General features: G+C 68.6%; 9 protein-coding genes across 9 annotated transcripts; 4 read left to right on the top strand and 5 right to left on the bottom strand.

Annotated features, from left to right (window-relative positions):
• Positions 1-38: 38 nt before the first annotated feature.
• On the top strand, positions 39-918 carry MICPUCDRAFT_50341 (uncharacterized protein; the record flags this gene model as incomplete). Its single annotated transcript, XM_003055514.1, has 2 exons — positions 39-865; positions 897-918. The coding sequence occupies 2 exons, from the start codon at positions 39-41 to the stop codon at positions 916-918; spliced, it is 849 nt and encodes a 282-aa protein (XP_003055560.1).
• A 75-nt stretch (positions 919-993) lies between these two features.
• Positions 994-4,499, bottom strand: MICPUCDRAFT_37970 (uncharacterized protein; the record flags this gene model as incomplete). Its single annotated transcript, XM_003054978.1, has 2 exons — positions 994-4,103; positions 4,265-4,499. The coding sequence occupies 2 exons, from the start codon at positions 4,497-4,499 to the stop codon at positions 994-996; spliced, it is 3,345 nt and encodes a 1,114-aa protein (XP_003055024.1).
• Positions 4,500-4,745: 246 nt separating this feature from the next.
• MICPUCDRAFT_50339 (uncharacterized protein) lies at positions 4,746-5,594 on the top strand (the record flags this gene model as incomplete). Its single annotated transcript, XM_003055513.1, has 1 exon — positions 4,746-5,594. One exon carries the CDS (start codon positions 4,746-4,748, stop codon positions 5,592-5,594), a length of 849 nt encoding a protein of 282 aa, XP_003055559.1.
• Positions 5,595-5,685: 91 nt separating this feature from the next.
• MICPUCDRAFT_50338 (uncharacterized protein) lies at positions 5,686-7,095 on the bottom strand (the record flags this gene model as incomplete). The annotated part of the gene is made up of 1 exon (XM_003054977.1): positions 5,686-7,095. The coding sequence occupies one exon, from the start codon at positions 7,093-7,095 to the stop codon at positions 5,686-5,688; it is 1,410 nt and encodes a 469-aa protein (XP_003055023.1).
• A 300-nt stretch (positions 7,096-7,395) lies between these two features.
• MICPUCDRAFT_50337 (uncharacterized protein) lies at positions 7,396-8,265 on the top strand (the record flags this gene model as incomplete). The annotated part of the gene is made up of 1 exon (XM_003055512.1): positions 7,396-8,265. The coding sequence occupies one exon, from the start codon at positions 7,396-7,398 to the stop codon at positions 8,263-8,265; it is 870 nt and encodes a 289-aa protein (XP_003055558.1).
• A 46-nt stretch (positions 8,266-8,311) lies between these two features.
• On the bottom strand, positions 8,312-9,326 carry MICPUCDRAFT_61451 (uncharacterized protein; the record flags this gene model as incomplete). The annotated part of the gene is made up of 1 exon (XM_003054976.1): positions 8,312-9,326. One exon carries the CDS (start codon positions 9,324-9,326, stop codon positions 8,343-8,345), a length of 984 nt encoding a protein of 327 aa, XP_003055022.1. The 3' UTR covers positions 8,312-8,342.
• A 324-nt stretch (positions 9,327-9,650) lies between these two features.
• Positions 9,651-10,598, top strand: MICPUCDRAFT_50335 (uncharacterized protein; the record flags this gene model as incomplete). Its single annotated transcript, XM_003055511.1, has 1 exon — positions 9,651-10,598. The coding sequence occupies one exon, from the start codon at positions 9,651-9,653 to the stop codon at positions 10,596-10,598; it is 948 nt and encodes a 315-aa protein (XP_003055557.1).
• A 77-nt stretch (positions 10,599-10,675) lies between these two features.
• Positions 10,676-12,761, bottom strand: PP2A (protein phosphatase 2A regulatory subunit). Its single transcript, XM_003054975.1, has 2 exons — positions 12,680-12,761; positions 10,676-12,456 (listed from the first exon to the last, which is right to left on the bottom strand). The coding sequence occupies exons 1-2, from the start codon at positions 12,731-12,733 to the stop codon at positions 10,732-10,734; spliced, it is 1,779 nt and encodes a 592-aa protein (XP_003055021.1). The 5' UTR covers positions 12,734-12,761; the 3' UTR covers positions 10,676-10,731.
• A 332-nt stretch (positions 12,762-13,093) lies between these two features.
• On the bottom strand, positions 13,094-13,821 carry MICPUCDRAFT_50333 (uncharacterized protein; the record flags this gene model as incomplete). The annotated part of the gene is made up of 2 exons (XM_003054974.1): positions 13,094-13,409; positions 13,679-13,821. 2 exons carry the CDS (start codon positions 13,819-13,821, stop codon positions 13,094-13,096), a joined length of 459 nt encoding a protein of 152 aa, XP_003055020.1.
• Positions 13,822-13,860: the final 39 nt, after the last annotated feature.

The raw sequence follows: 13,860 nt of genomic DNA, 5'->3' as shown, positions 1-13,860 counted from the left end.
GGACGCGTCGCCGCGGTGACGTCGCTCTCCACGTCGCGATGATGCTCCGACGAGCGTCCCGTGCGGTCGCGCGCGAGGTGACGCGGGCGACGCGCGTCGGTCCGACGATCGCGCCGAGCGCGACGCGAGCGGTCGAGATGCGGTCGAACGCCGTCGCTTCGCCGCTGAATCGACCGAGGACGGCGACGGCGTCGTCCCCGAAACGCGGCTTCGCCGCGGAGGCGAAGCCGCCGGAGGTCTGGACGCGACCGCCCGCGCGCGCCGAGGAAGCGTCGAAGGCGACGCCGAAGTCGCCCGCGACCGCCGCGGGCGCGAGCGTCGACAAGAGCGCGCTTCATCGACGCCAGCCCGCCGCGACGTCGTCGTCGTCGTCCAGCCCCCGGGGAACGGCGTCGGGCGGCCAGAACCATAAAACGCACGAAGGGCCTCTCCCGGCCGACGTCGAGCGCGCGGCGTGGTCGATGTACATGGCGCACGAGAACCAGTACCTGAACTGGGTCCGGAACGGCATGACCTCCGTCGCCGTCGGGTTCGGCATGTGCGCGTTTCGATTCACGCACGACGACGCGTACGTCTCCATCGGCGGCGTCCTCGTCCAGGTCATGGGCGCGGCGTACGTGACGCTCGGCGCGGCGCAGTACCTCCTCACTGCGATCGCGATGCGAGGCGCGCTGATGCTCTCGCCGTTGGGGTGGGCGTGGGTGGCGTTCAACGCGACGTGGCCGCCGTTGACGTTTTCGACGGCGCTGCGATGCGTCCACGACTCGTATCCGGACTGGCTCCTGGCGGGGCTGACCGCGTTTGAGGATCAGCTGACGCCGCGCGCGAGGGATCGACTGATGCAGATCATGGGGAAGCAGATGAGGTTGGAGTTTGAGAGGAGGGGGGCGGAGGAGCGCGCGAGGGGGGGGGGGTTAAGGCGCCACCGCGCGGGGTGGTCCTCCGCGTCGTGAAAGGTTATAATTTATTATCTCCGCTATGTACAAGCCTCTCTCATCCGCGCGCGACGCGTCGCGTGATCTCCGTGATCTTCTCGTCGATGAGCGCGATGACGCGATCGCTGGACGAGTACGCTCCGGTCCCCATCAACTCCGCTCTCTCCGCGACGAGCCTGCGAACCTCCTTCTCGAGCGCTCGCTTCTCCGCGAGCGTCGCCGCGGTGACCGGCCCGCGCGGGGGTTTCGGCGGAAGAGGCGCGGGCGCCGGCGCCGCGGACGTCTCCGAATCCGAAGACGCGATGCTCTCGGGCACCGATCGATCGCCCGCGGTTGAGCGGTCCGTCGCGGAGTCGTCGTCCTCGGACTCGGCGTCCTTCGGTCGCGCCGTCGCCGCCGCCGCGTCCCTCGCGGCTTCTTCGCGCTCGTACTCCGTCGCGGACGCGAACAGCTCCTTCAACCCTTCGTTGTCGTCCGCGCTCCAGCTGCGCTCGACGAGCCGCGGCGGGTCGCGGTCCAGACCCGCGGCCGCGCGCGCTTCCACGCGCTTCGAGCGCAGCTGCGACAGCGCGGACTCGGACGCGCGCGCGGGCGGCGGCGACCGCGGCGGACGCGTCGGCGCCGCCGCGCGTTTGATCGGCGACAGCGGCGGTTTTCCGGGGGGGGATTTCATCGGCGACCGCGGCGGCGGGCGCTCGTCCGCGGCGTGACGGTTCCGCAGCGGGCTCCCCGCGGGCCTCCACGCCGGCCGCTCGCCGTCGTCGAAGGACGCGCGCACGTCGTCGTCGTCGTCGTCGTCGTCGTCGCGCTCGCGGCGGGTCGCGCTCGTCCGTCGCGTCTTTTCACCCTCGTCCACGGGGGACAACCCTTGGATCCCGCCGCCGCCGCCGCCGCCCTCCGCCGCGCGCGCCTCGCGTTCCAGCTTCGCGATGCTGCTCCGGAAGTCCGCGAGGAAGTCGTCGTCCGCGCCCGCGCCGGCGGCGGCGACGCCCGCGGCGACGGACATCATCTGCGGACCCCCCGTCGTCTTCGCGTCGAACGAGCCGCCGACGCCGAAGAGGTCGGACATGAAGTCCGCGCCGCTGGGCGCCGGCTTCGGGGCCTTGAACACCTTCGCGCGGACGCCGCCGCCGCCGCCGCCGCCGCGGTCGCCACCGACGTCGCCGCCGACGTGCGCGACGGCCGCGCGAAGGTACGTCCGCTCGCGCTCGAGCGCGACGACCTGCTTCGCCATCTTTTGAATTTGCGTCTTGAAACGGTCCCGGGACTTGATCGCCTCCGCCGCCGCAGCCTCCGCGTCCGCGCGCTGCGTTTGCAACCGCGCGATCTCCGCGTGAAGCGTCGCCTCGGACGACTCCAAGTGCGCGCGCTTGTACCCGTGAAACGCTCTCTCGACCGCGGCCGCGCGCGCGTTCGCTTCCTCGACGCGTTCCTCGAGCGCGGCTTTCTGCCGCTCGACGTCTTTGCTCCGACCCTTCTCCATGTCGAGCTGGTGCTCGCACTCTTGCTGCAGACGCCTGACCGCGTGCTGGGCCTCGCTCATGCGCTGCGCGAGCTCGCGTCGCTCCGCTTCTCTGCGCACGGACAGCGACTCCTCCGCGGCGACGAGCCTCCTCTCGCGTTCCTCCACCGTGGACAGCGCCGCCGAGAGCTTCTTCTCGAGATTCGAGCAGTCCTCCTTCGCCCTGCGGTGCTCCGCCTCTCTCTGCGCCTCGCGTCGACGCCACTCCCCTTCCAGAGCAGCCATCCGCTCCGCCTCTTTCGCGCGCATGTTCGCCGTCCACTTCGCCTCCTGCGACTGCTTCCACACCTCGAGCTCCCACGCGACGGCGTACTCCTTCCCTTTGCGTAAACCCGCGCCGTCCATGGATTGCACGCTCTCTCCGACGCCGTGCGCCATGTTCGCGGTCGCCCCCGGGGGCGCGTGCGCCGCCGCCGCGTGCGCGTGCGCGTGCGCCTCGTGCTCCGTGTACCCTCCCTCGCCGCCGCCGCCGCCCGGGCCGATCCCCGCGGACGCGCCCGCGAACGAGGACTTCAACGCTTGCATCACCGTCATGTTTTGCTTGCGAACGTGTTCGCGCGCGGCATCCGCCTCGTCGATCCGCTCTAAAGAGTTCCTCAGCGAGTTCGTCACCGGCGCGCCGACGTACCCGCCCGCGCCGAGCGGCCTCGTCGGCGCCTCCGCGGACTGCGACAGCGGGAACCGGTCGTACCCGGACATCTTCGTCGCCCACAGCGGCAGCGGTCCCTTCTCCGCGAGCGACAGCACCATGCGGAGCTCGCCAACCTTGATCGTCTCCGGGTTCGCCGCGTTCGACGACTTCGGCGCGCCAGCCTCGCCGCTCGCGCCGCTCGCGATGACCGGCGCGTACCCATCCAGCACGGGCTCTTGAAGCAGCGGCGCGAGCGAGACGTGCGCGGTCCCCAGCAGCGTGTCGTCCTCGTACTTGTCTTTGTGCCACACCTCCGCGAGTAACCTCGGGCCCGTCGCGAGCGCCGTCGCGAGCGCCATGACGCCCGCGCCAAAGTCCACCACGCCGCTTCCGTTCTGAAGCGTCACCTCGGACGCGCGCGACACCTGCGCGGGCGGGTTCGTCCGCACCGGGTGCTGCACCGCCGCGTGCGTGCGTCCGCCGAGCTCGACGGCGTCCAGCAGCGCGGCGGGAAGCGTGAGTTTCACGACGACGGACGCCGTCGGGAACGGCATCCGTCGCGTGCTCTTGAAGCTGCGAACGTCACAGCACAGGGAGAAGAGGTGCAGCACTTCTTTCGTCGTCGCCGGCGGCGCGTTCTCGTCCGCGGCGGCGCGGTCGTTCTTCGCGAACGCACCGATGCCGCCGGCGGAGACGCCGGCGAGGAACGACGCGTCGGCTCTCGCCGCCTCCGCGGATCGTTCCACGCCCGCGTCAGCGTTGGTAACGCGCGCGGCGCGCGCGTTCACGCTCGCGCGCGGGCTGTGCCCGCCGTCCGGGAGCGGTTGCGTCTCCCGGAGCGCGGCGAAGACGCGAATCTCCGGCGCGGTCTGGCCCTTCTCGCCCTTAAACGACGGCGACGACAGCGCGAGCCACGTCCCCGGGGTCTCGCCGTCGGGGGCGTGGATCGACGCCGCCTGCTTCATCGTGCGGACGTCGACGACCGCCCATCCGAGGCGGCGCTCGCCGTCCATGACTGGCGGGAGGAAGCGGGGCGGGAGAGAGGGGGAGGGGGCGCGGTCAGTCGACGGACGACGGGACGGCGGGGAGGCGACGACGCGACGACGCGCGAGCGAGCGAGCGCGACGGGAAGGGGAGAGGAAATGATGCCACGAGCCGTCGCGTCGCGTCGCGCACCCGTGAGCTTGAGCTTCGCGCCCTGCGACTGCAGGACCCTGATCTGCTCCGCGTCGCGGCGCCAGACGAGGGACCCGCCCCACGTCGGCGAGGACGACGCGCGAGCGATGCCCGTCGTGCTCTCCTCCGCGTCGAACGACCCGATCACCTCGAACGACGAGTCATTGGGGAAATGTCGGCCCGCGTGCACGATAGCGCTGAGCTCGTACACCGCGGGCGAGGACGCGGCGACCATGGCGGCCGATCCACGCGTATCGCGATGCGACGCGGGCGCCGATACGTGGGTGGACGATGCGTATCGCCGCGCGCGAGGCGACTGTGCGACGGCGAGATGCCGTAGTCGTCTGTGTGCTCGGCGTTTTTTTGAATTTCCCGCCCATAACCTTGACCTGCGGCGTCGACTTTTCCGCGCGGCCGGCTCCCGCCGTCAGTGTCGCGCGCGCGCGCCGCGCCTGACCTCGAACCCCGCCGCGGAGGGATCATGGGCACTGGATCTCACAAACGCCGCCGCGCGGACGCGCCGAGCGACGACGCGTCGAGCGTGGTGCCGACCGAACTCGAAGCCACGGAGGCAGAGTTGAAGCAGGTGAAGAAGAAGCTGAAGAAGTTGAAAGCGAAGAAGAAGGAGCTGGAAGAGACGAGGGCGTTCCTCGCGACGAAAGAGGCGAGTCTCCGACCTCAGCCCGTCGCCTTTCAGCCCGACGAGAACGTCGCGTGCGCGGTGCTCTCGAAGATCGCGGACGTCCCGACCCGGCTCGCCCTCGCGCGGGTGAGCAAGGTCTGGTTGAAAGCGTCGAAGGAAGCCGAGTCGCTGCCCGCGTCTCTCGACTTTAGCGGCTGCCGTTCCACGTGTACGAGTTTTCACGAACATATAACGTACATCCTGGGAATCAACGGCATACCGAAGCTGCCTGAGGCGCACTTCATGAGCCTGCTGCGTGATACGGGTGCAAGCTCTCAGAGTTACTATTGGTTTCTTAGCAGGCACCACGACCTTATGGAGCAGTACCCGGAGGCGTTTGAGTGCTATGAGAAGGCTCTCGCCGCGGGCGATGACAGCGCCAACCTTTTTCTCGGTAATTGTTACCAATACGGCCAAGGCGTGGAGATCAATCCCGCTAAGGCGTTTGAATGTTATCTCAAAGGTGACGCTCGCAAGGTTCCTATGTGCTCGAACGAAGTCGGCGACTGTTACGAAAAAGGATTCGGCGTCGATAAAGATATGTACAAGGCGGTCGAACACTGGCGCAAGGCTGCGAGGGGGGGCGACCCGGAGGCGAAGGAAAGTCTCGCGCACCACGGTCACCCTGTCAGCGGCCTGCCCGTCTAAGCATCGACGACACCACCTGAACGCCGCACGAGACGTCGACACGCGCGAACGACGAATTTTTTTTTCCAACTGTTGTGAAGTACGAACGTCCTCACATGAAGTGCGCCTCGATCTGAAACTTGATCGTCTTCATCTTCTCGATCACCTCCGGGGTCATCAGCTCCGCGGCTTGACCGGTGATGTTCGCCTTCCCCTTCTGCTGATCGTACGCTTTCAAGACCGCGTCGATCGTGCTCAGAAGCTCCGGGGCTTCGCAGAACAAATAATCCTCGTCGCCGATTTCGATCTCCGGCCCCGGGGTGAACGCCTCCTCGAGACCGTTCCTAACGTCCTTCGGGTCCTCGATCGACAGCAGGTACTTCAGTATCCTCACAACCTTCGGCTGCTGCCGCCCCATCGTCTCTTTCATCTTAAAGTACAGATGCGCCATGACGTCTTTGACTTCTTCCTCCACGTACGGCGACTCCTTCACGGACATGTACGCCTTGGCCGCGGTGAGCACCAACGCCGGGTTTAAGCTCTGCTCCGCCGCCATCTGATCGATCTTGTCGTTCATCTCTTCCAGCGTCTCCACCTCCAGGAGTTTCTTGAAGTTCTCCGCGGCCTCTTCGAGGACGCCCTGGTCCTTCGTCGCGAGATCGAACGCCTCGCATATGGACAGGAGCGTGGACGCGAGTCGCGCCAACGCGTCGCGTTCGTTCTCCGCCGCTCGCTCCTCGTTCTCCAACCCCGCGCGCTCGGCTTTCAACTCATCGCGCTCCGCGCTCGTGAGCGACCCTCTCTTCTTCGCCGCCTTTTTCGTCGCCTCGCCCGGCGCCGCGGACTCGCCCTTCGCGGCCTCGTCGCGAATGAGCGCCTCGAGCTTGAATCGAATCAACTGGAAGAACTCCGTCGTGAACTCGTCTCGGCGGCTCGTCACCGCGCCCTCCCACAGGTCCTCGTCCATCTCGCGCATCTCCGCGAGCAGCGCCTCGTGCTTCTCGACGCGCTCGGACGTCGCCCGAAGCAGCCGGAGCAGTCGAGACAGCCGCAGCATCTGCTCCGGGTCCGCCTCCTCGGTCGCGCGGGTCTTGAGCCGCGCGAAGAATCCGGCGCGTAGCGTCGGCCATCGCGCGGACGACGCGAGCAGCCCGATCCAGTCCTCTTCGTCGCGCTTGAGGAAGATGTTCGCGAGGTTGTCGTGCATCTCCGGCGACTCCGCCGCGTCCGCGTCGGACGACGCTCGGTCGCTCGCGGGCGCGGGCGCGGCGGCGGCGGCGGCGGCGGCCGCGTCGTCGTTCGCCGTCGCGGCGGCGGACGATTCCGACGGCGACGACGACGACGACGACGATTCGGCGGCGGCGATCCAACGGTGGACGACGCGACGGCCTCGCGGCGACGACGACGCGAGGCGCGCGCGGGGGGTCGCGAGGACGTCAGAGGCGGCGACGTGGCGGCGCGCGCATCGCGCGAGGTGCGCGGTGCTCGCGGTCGCGGAGAGTCGCGCGTGCGCGGCGCTCATCGCAGTGACGCACGTTTGCTTTTCCGAGACGCCGACGCGACGACGGAAAGTTCAGCGAGACCACGATTCTCGTTTTAGGATCGCGCGCCCTCCGTGCCCCGGACACTCTCCGCGGCGCAAGTGACGCCCCGCGCGCGATACACGCGCGCGCATCGTCACTCGCGTCCACGCCGCGCGGACGCGACGTCGCGAACCCTCAGCGCTCGACCCTAAACCCGCGCCAGGGCCAGAAGACGCGGCGTGATTCGCGAATCGGGAAATACATCCCCCCCCAGACGACGACGACGACGACCGATCGCGATGGGGGGCTTCTCCCGCGGCAAACGCGACGTCGGCGACGAGCACTGCATCAACGAGCTCATCAACAAAGAGACGAAGTACCAAGACGGGTTCATGGAGCGTGAGCTCAACCCGCCGCCCTCGCCGCCGTCGTACGAAGAGCCCGGGGACGAGCTCGCGCGTCCTCACGAGTACGACAAGACCTTGGTCGCGGTCGGATGCGTCCCCGCGGGCGCGTCGGACGACACGCCCGCGACGCCGCGAACGCGGATCGCGAACCGCGCGCGCTTGACCGAAGCCGTCAGCGCGCGCATGCGCGCGCGGCTGCTCGACGCGGCGTCGACGACTGACCCGATGACCACGAGAGACGCGCACTTTGGCGAGCACCTCACGATCAGACCGAACGAGTACTGGAGGCAGACGAAGACGCTCGAGGCGCAGGCGGCGGTGCTGTCGCCGCCGAGGAACACGAAGCCGCCGCCGAAGAAGCCGCCGCTGCGGCGAGGGACGAGCGGCGGCGTCGCGAGGCGGTTGACGACGACGGAGGCCGGCGGCGCGGCGGCGGCGGCGGCGGCGAAGAGGCGCGGGGCGTTTCTCACGTCCGTCGCGAAGCCAAAGGACGGCGGGCTGACCGCGGCGGCGCCGAAGGGGAGGTCGAGGCCGAAATATCTTAAACCTAGGGAGACCGCGCGCGCGGAGACGGAGGAGGACGCGGCGGAGGCGGCGGCGGAGGAAGAGGACGCGGGCGGCGGCGACGACGACGGCGGCGGCGGCGGCGGCGCTCCGCCGACGCTAAACTTCGACGACGTCGACGACCGCTCCTTAGAGGAGCTCGTGAAGGAGCTCCGCGAGCTGGAAGCCGCCGCCGCGGCGATGCGCGTGGAGGGGTAGGGTAGCCGCGCGGTGGCGAGACGGTCTCGACGTTACCGAGAGCGAGAGAGCGAGAGAGTGATGAGATCGAAAAAACGTCACAAATACTTGTCGACGTTGCGCGCGCGTCCCGCTCTGCTCTCAGCCGCCATCCGCGCGTTATGCCTCGCGCGCAGCGACGCCCCCGCGCTCCCCCCGCGCCTCGCCGCTCTCAACCCGACGTACAACGCGGCGGCGACCGCGATCAACACGTACGCCTTCGTCATCCACGCGGGGGTTCCCGCGGCGTAGTCCTCCGCGTCCGCCGCTTTCCCGCCGCGCTTCTTCGCGCCTTTCCCCGCCTTCTTGGATCCCGACGCCCCGCCGCCGCCGTCGCTCTTGGACGACCCCGACCCCGACCCCGGCCCCGATCTGTGCGCATCCGGGGCCGGGGGCTCGAAGCACCACCCCCCCGGCTGCGCGCGCACGACGCCCGCGCGCACGGGGTCGTACCCCGCGGCTCGACACATCGCCTCGCCGCCCCATTCGTCCCCATTCGTCCCCGTCCCGTCGTCCTCGCCGTCGCCGCCGCCGCCGTCGCCGCCCCAGTCGCTGAGCTTCGTGCAGATCGTGTCCGACGCGCGGCACGGCACGAGGCGCCGCAGCGAATCCTCGGAGAAGTACTCGTCCTTGCACGCGCGGTAGATGGCGTCGCACGCGTGCGCGCACACGGCGGTTCGCGGCGTCGTCCCCGCTCGCGGATCGCACACGCTGCACTCGAGCGACGTCCACGCGTCGCGGCACCGCGGCGAGAACGAGTTCGCTTGCATGTGCGCGACGACCCTTCGAATCGCGTCCGTCGTGCCCTTGTCGCAGCACGTGCTCTTGCCGTAGTCCGCGCAGAACGTCAGGCCGCGGTTCTTCGCCGGGGGCTTGCCCGCGATCGCGAACTCGGGGAGGCCGTCGTGCGAGACGCACGTCCTCGGCGTCGGCGTCGGCGTCGGCGCCGCCGCCGCGTCTGTCGTCGCGAGCGCGACGAAGCACGTCGCGACGAGGAGGACGCGCGCGATCGCGCGCGTCGAGCTCGCGATCGTCGTCGTCATCGCGACGACTGCCGCACGTCGCGCGCGAGATCTCTGCGGCCTCGATCTCGGCTCTCCGAAAAGAGTCAACGGCGTAGTACGTGTACGTTTTGAGGTGTTTTGTATGAGAAATAGTCAGAAAATCGAGACGCGCACACTGATAGGCCGGTACGCCGCGTCGCCAGATATTACGAACTTCGCCGTGCGGCGAGCGCACTACGCGACGCCCGCGCGGGAGAGACCCCGCACGGCCGCGTCGCCCTCGGAGACTCGAGCGCCGCGACCGTCGACACCCCCCCCCCCCCCCGCGCGCGCCTCGACCGTCCCAGAGACATCGAGCGCGTCATGGCCGCGCCCGCCGCCGCGTCGCGCGCGTGTTTGGCGCGGACGCTGCTGCGGCACCATGGACGTCGTCGTTCGGACCGCGCGGACGACGCGAGCCGTCCCCTCGCGGCGACCGCACGCGCGTGCCGTTCGAACCGCCGCCGCGGCGCGACGTGGACGACGGTCAGGTACGCCCCCGCGGCGCTTCTCCGCGCGATTCCCCGCGCGCGCTCCCCCCGCGCGCGCGGCGACGACCGCGCGCTGGGACACGTCACGCGCGTCTTCCCGCCATCAACGGCCGCGCTGACGCCTCCTCCTCCTCCTCCTCCTCCTCCTCCCTCCGCGTCGTCCCTCTCCGTCCGCAGGGCGTCGTCGTCGGACGCGCACGAATCGCCGCGGAGCGTCGTCCTGGAGCCCGCGAAGTGCGAGCTGCTCGGGAACGAGAACGGGAAGTACTCCCTCGTCGGCGAGATGGTCTTGGACTCGGACGCGGACTCGCTGTACGCGATGCTGACGGACTACGCGGCGTCTCCGAAAATATTCGCCACCGTGGACGCGTGCGACGTCTCGAGCTTACCCGACGGCAAGCTGCTCGTGTCGCAGTCGTGCCGGTGGAAGTTCATGGGCGTGTTCGGCGGCGCGTTCCCGTGCCACCTCGCGGTGTTGGAGACCCCGACGGAGCGGTACATGGAGGTGGAGTTGCACGAGCGGGGGTTCATTCGCGAGTTCGAGGGGAGTTGGCGCGTCTCGGAGGAGCCGGGCGGGGGGGTGAGGGTCAGGCACACGCTCGCGCTGCGACCGGCGCTGACGCCGCCGTACGCGCACAAGATTTTCTTGAAACAGATCGGGGACATCTTGACCGACGTCGAGCGCGAGGTGGCGTCGTGGGGGGGGGAGGAGTACGTCGGGACGAGGAAAAAAGCCGGCGAGGGCGCGGGGGACGCGGAGCCGTTACCCGCGGCGAGGTGACGACGAGACGACTCCCGCGTCGTCTCGTGTTCCGTCGATCGGATCGCATCGTAGTATCGCGCGTTTTGAATTACAGTAGAGCTGTTTTTGGTTGGTTTGGTATTATCATCAGTCTACAAAGCCTCGTCCTCGCTCACGCCTTGGCCTCGCACGTCGCGATGGACTGCTGCGCGAAGAACCGGACGTCCGCGTCCGCGTCCCCGCCGAGCTCGTTCAAGATCGGCTTGATCTCCCCCTCCACGACGCCTCGGTCTAACGCGCTCGCGATGTCCCCGAACGCCTTCGCGACGGAGAACCGAACGTTCGGGACGCGATCCTTCGCCGCGGCTTTCAGCGCGGGCAAAATCTCCGTCATGCACAGCTCCTGACCGACGCACCCGGCGAGAAGCGTCATCGTCTTGATCACGCTCATCCTGTACAGATAGTGCGGGTTCGCCATGAGCTCCATGACCTTGGGCATGATGTGCGTCTTCGCCCACTCCGCGCCGAACACCTCCGCGAGTTTCTGTAAGTTCACCGCCGCCGCCTCGCGGATGCTGTACACCCTGTCTGAGAGCCACTGAAGGCACAACGCGTTGAGCTGATCCCCGCCGTCGGCTTCGGACTTTTGAAACAAAAACGAAGTCCCCATCTGCGACGCGAGGAGCGGGATGTACTCGATGATCGCCAACCGCACGCGCCAGTGAATGTCCTCCGCGAGGTCTTTGATCGCGGGCAGGAGCTCCTGCGAGAGCAAGTCAACGCCGATGACGTGGTTCACCTGGTCCAGCTTCGCGATGATGTTCAGGCGCACCTCCGGGAACTCATCCTTGAGGAGCGTGAGGAAGATGGGCAAGAGCTGCTCGATCGTCTGGTCCTTCCCCATCGTCGGCGCGAGCCCCATGATGACGCTCGCGAGCGCCGCGCGGACGTGCTGCGACCCGTCCGACGCGAGCTCCTTCACCCTCGGTATGATCTTCTCCCCCGCGGCGGCGGCGCCGACGAGCGCGCAAAACGACGACACCCCGCCCGCGCTCGCGATCCTCACCTCAGCCTCGCCGTCCATCAGCAGCTGCTCGTACGACGGCAATAATTCCTCTCGCGCGATATCCGCGCCGATGCTCTCGCACAGCTCGTACAGCTGCTGCGCGACCATGTACCGCACGCGCCACGACTTGTCCGCGGCGAATTTTTTCACGACGGGGACGACATCCGCGACGCACTCCTCCCTCGGCAAGATCTTCCCGAGCTTCGCGCAATCCTCCACGGCCAACAACCGCACCGAGTCCTGCTCGTCCGTCGTGAGCTGCTTAAACAACGTCATGATCTCGCCCCGCACGTGCTCCGGCTCGATCTCGCCCGCGAACGCGCCGAGATGCTGCGCCGCGGCGCGTCTCGTCATCGGCGTCTCGTCCGCGCACAGCTGCGCGTACGTCTTCCGCAGATCGCTCCTCACGCCCGCGTCCGCCACCTTCCTGTACGCCACCGCGAACATCCCGCACGCGCTCACGCGCGCGGTGAACCAGTCCCCGTTCGCGAGGCGCTGCACGCACGGGACGTAGTGCGTCGTCGCGCCCTCCGACGTCATCGCCTCGCCCACGGCGCACGCGGCGGCGACGGCTTTGTCTCGCACCACCGTCTCCTCCACCGTCGCGAGATTCTCCAGCGGCGCGAGGAGCACGTGCGCGTGCTCGGGGCCGCCGACTTTGGGTATCAGGTTCGCGAGCTCCTCCGCGATCGCGAGGAGGCACTCGTCCTCGTCGTCGTTCGAGTCCGTGAGGAAAGGGACGAGCTCGGTTCGCGTGCGCTCCGGCCCGAGCGCGGTCGCGATCGTCGCGAGGCGTCGGATGCTATTCAGCCGGAGCTGGACGTTCTCGTTCTGCATCGCGCGGACGGGGAGGGGACGGCGCGTCAGTGGACGTTCGCGTCGAGCGACGGCGGCGTGGAAACGGGGGGGTTCGGCGGTCGACGGCGTCGCGGGCGCGCGATCTCCGCGCGCGTCTCCGCTCGCGGGTATTTTTTTTCGCGTCAAACCCTTCGCGAGCGCGCGAGACGGGTCGCGGAAAACGCGCGTCGCGTCGCGGGTTCCGAGGCGCGCGCACCTTGAGCTCGTCGATGAGCATCGCCACGCTGAAGAGATCATTTTCATCCCCCATCTTGTGCGGTGGTGACCTGTCGTGCGCGCGCACGCAGTGCGATCGCCGCGTCCGCGCGACGGTTTACGACCGCGGTTTGAAACGTTGCTTGAGAGCGCCCGCTTGAACGACACGGCTGGTTCGGGCACTACGCGCGGACTGGACGGGAGTGAGCACCGCGCTGGCGCGCGAGCGCGCGCGTTCTGTTGTTCTTCTAAGCGTGATTCAAATTACACGCGCGTCCGCCTCCGCGTCCGCGCTGTCTTCCGCTACGTTTCCTAAACCCGCGCCGCGCGTCTCCTCGACCGCGCCGCGCGCCCCCGCCCCTCCGTCCGTCGCCCGCCCCCCGCTCGACGCGACGATCGCTTCTCTCTAATTTAATTATTGCTGATTCGCCCGGAACGAGTCGACCTCGTCGACGAACTTTTGCGAGATGTCCGTGATCTCCGTCCGCAAGCAGTCCACCGCCTCGGTCATCGCCTGCATCGGGGATGAGTTCTTCGTCGTGTGCACCTGTGGACGCGAGGGAGGAGGACGAGCGGTGAGCGCGAGCGGGTCGCGGGTTCGGACGGCGGAGAGAAAAAGAAACCCTAAGCTCTGAGCGCTCGCGGCGCGCACCTTGATGACGATGCGGTTGTCCGAGGGGTGCGGGACCTGGTACCCAGAAAACACGACCTCGGGGTCGCGGTGCAGTTGCCTGGGCGGGCGCGCGCGAGAGAGGGGGGGGCGGAGGGTCAGCGACGGCGTTCCATCGATCGCTCGCTCGCTCGCTCGATCGTCGAGCGATCGCTCGTCGGATCCGCGGACGTTGGATCGAGCGAGCGTCCGACCGCGCGGGCGTTCGGCCGCGCGCGGCGGCGGCGTCCGCGACCCGCGGTCGCGGTCGCGTTCGCGGACGACGGACGGCGACGAAACGAGCGAAGCGACGACGACGCGACGCGAAGGACGGTCGATCGATCTGCGCACATTCGGACAGCGTTGCCGAGGGTGTGGTCCTCCTTCTGCACGACGAACGTCCCCGCGTTCGCCACCTTCGTGTCGCGCGTGAACGTGAGCTTCCGAACGCCGTCGGGGAGGACGAACTTCTCCGCGCGCGACGGTTGGTTCATGGTCGCGGCGCGTGCGACGCGCGGGCGCGTGTGCAACTT

The sequence above is a fragment of the Micromonas pusilla genome, assembly GCF_000151265.4.
Source record: "Micromonas pusilla CCMP1545 genomic scaffold MICPUCscaffold_1, whole genome shotgun sequence".
NCBI lineage: Eukaryota > Viridiplantae > Chlorophyta > Mamiellophyceae > Mamiellales > Mamiellaceae > Micromonas > Micromonas pusilla.
This window is presented reverse-complemented; position numbering and strand designations above follow the sequence as displayed.

What these genes read in the sequence shown, in the direction of transcription:
- PP2A (XM_003054975.1), bottom strand. Translation starts at nt 12,733, where the DNA reads ATGGGGGATGAAAATGATCTCTTCAGCGTGGCGATGCTCATCGACGAG. An exon ending in TGCTCATCGACGAGCTCAAG is followed by an intron (nt 12,457 to 12,679) that starts GTGCGCGCGCCT and finishes CGCGCGATGCAG; the next exon opens with AACGAGAACGTCCAGCTCCG.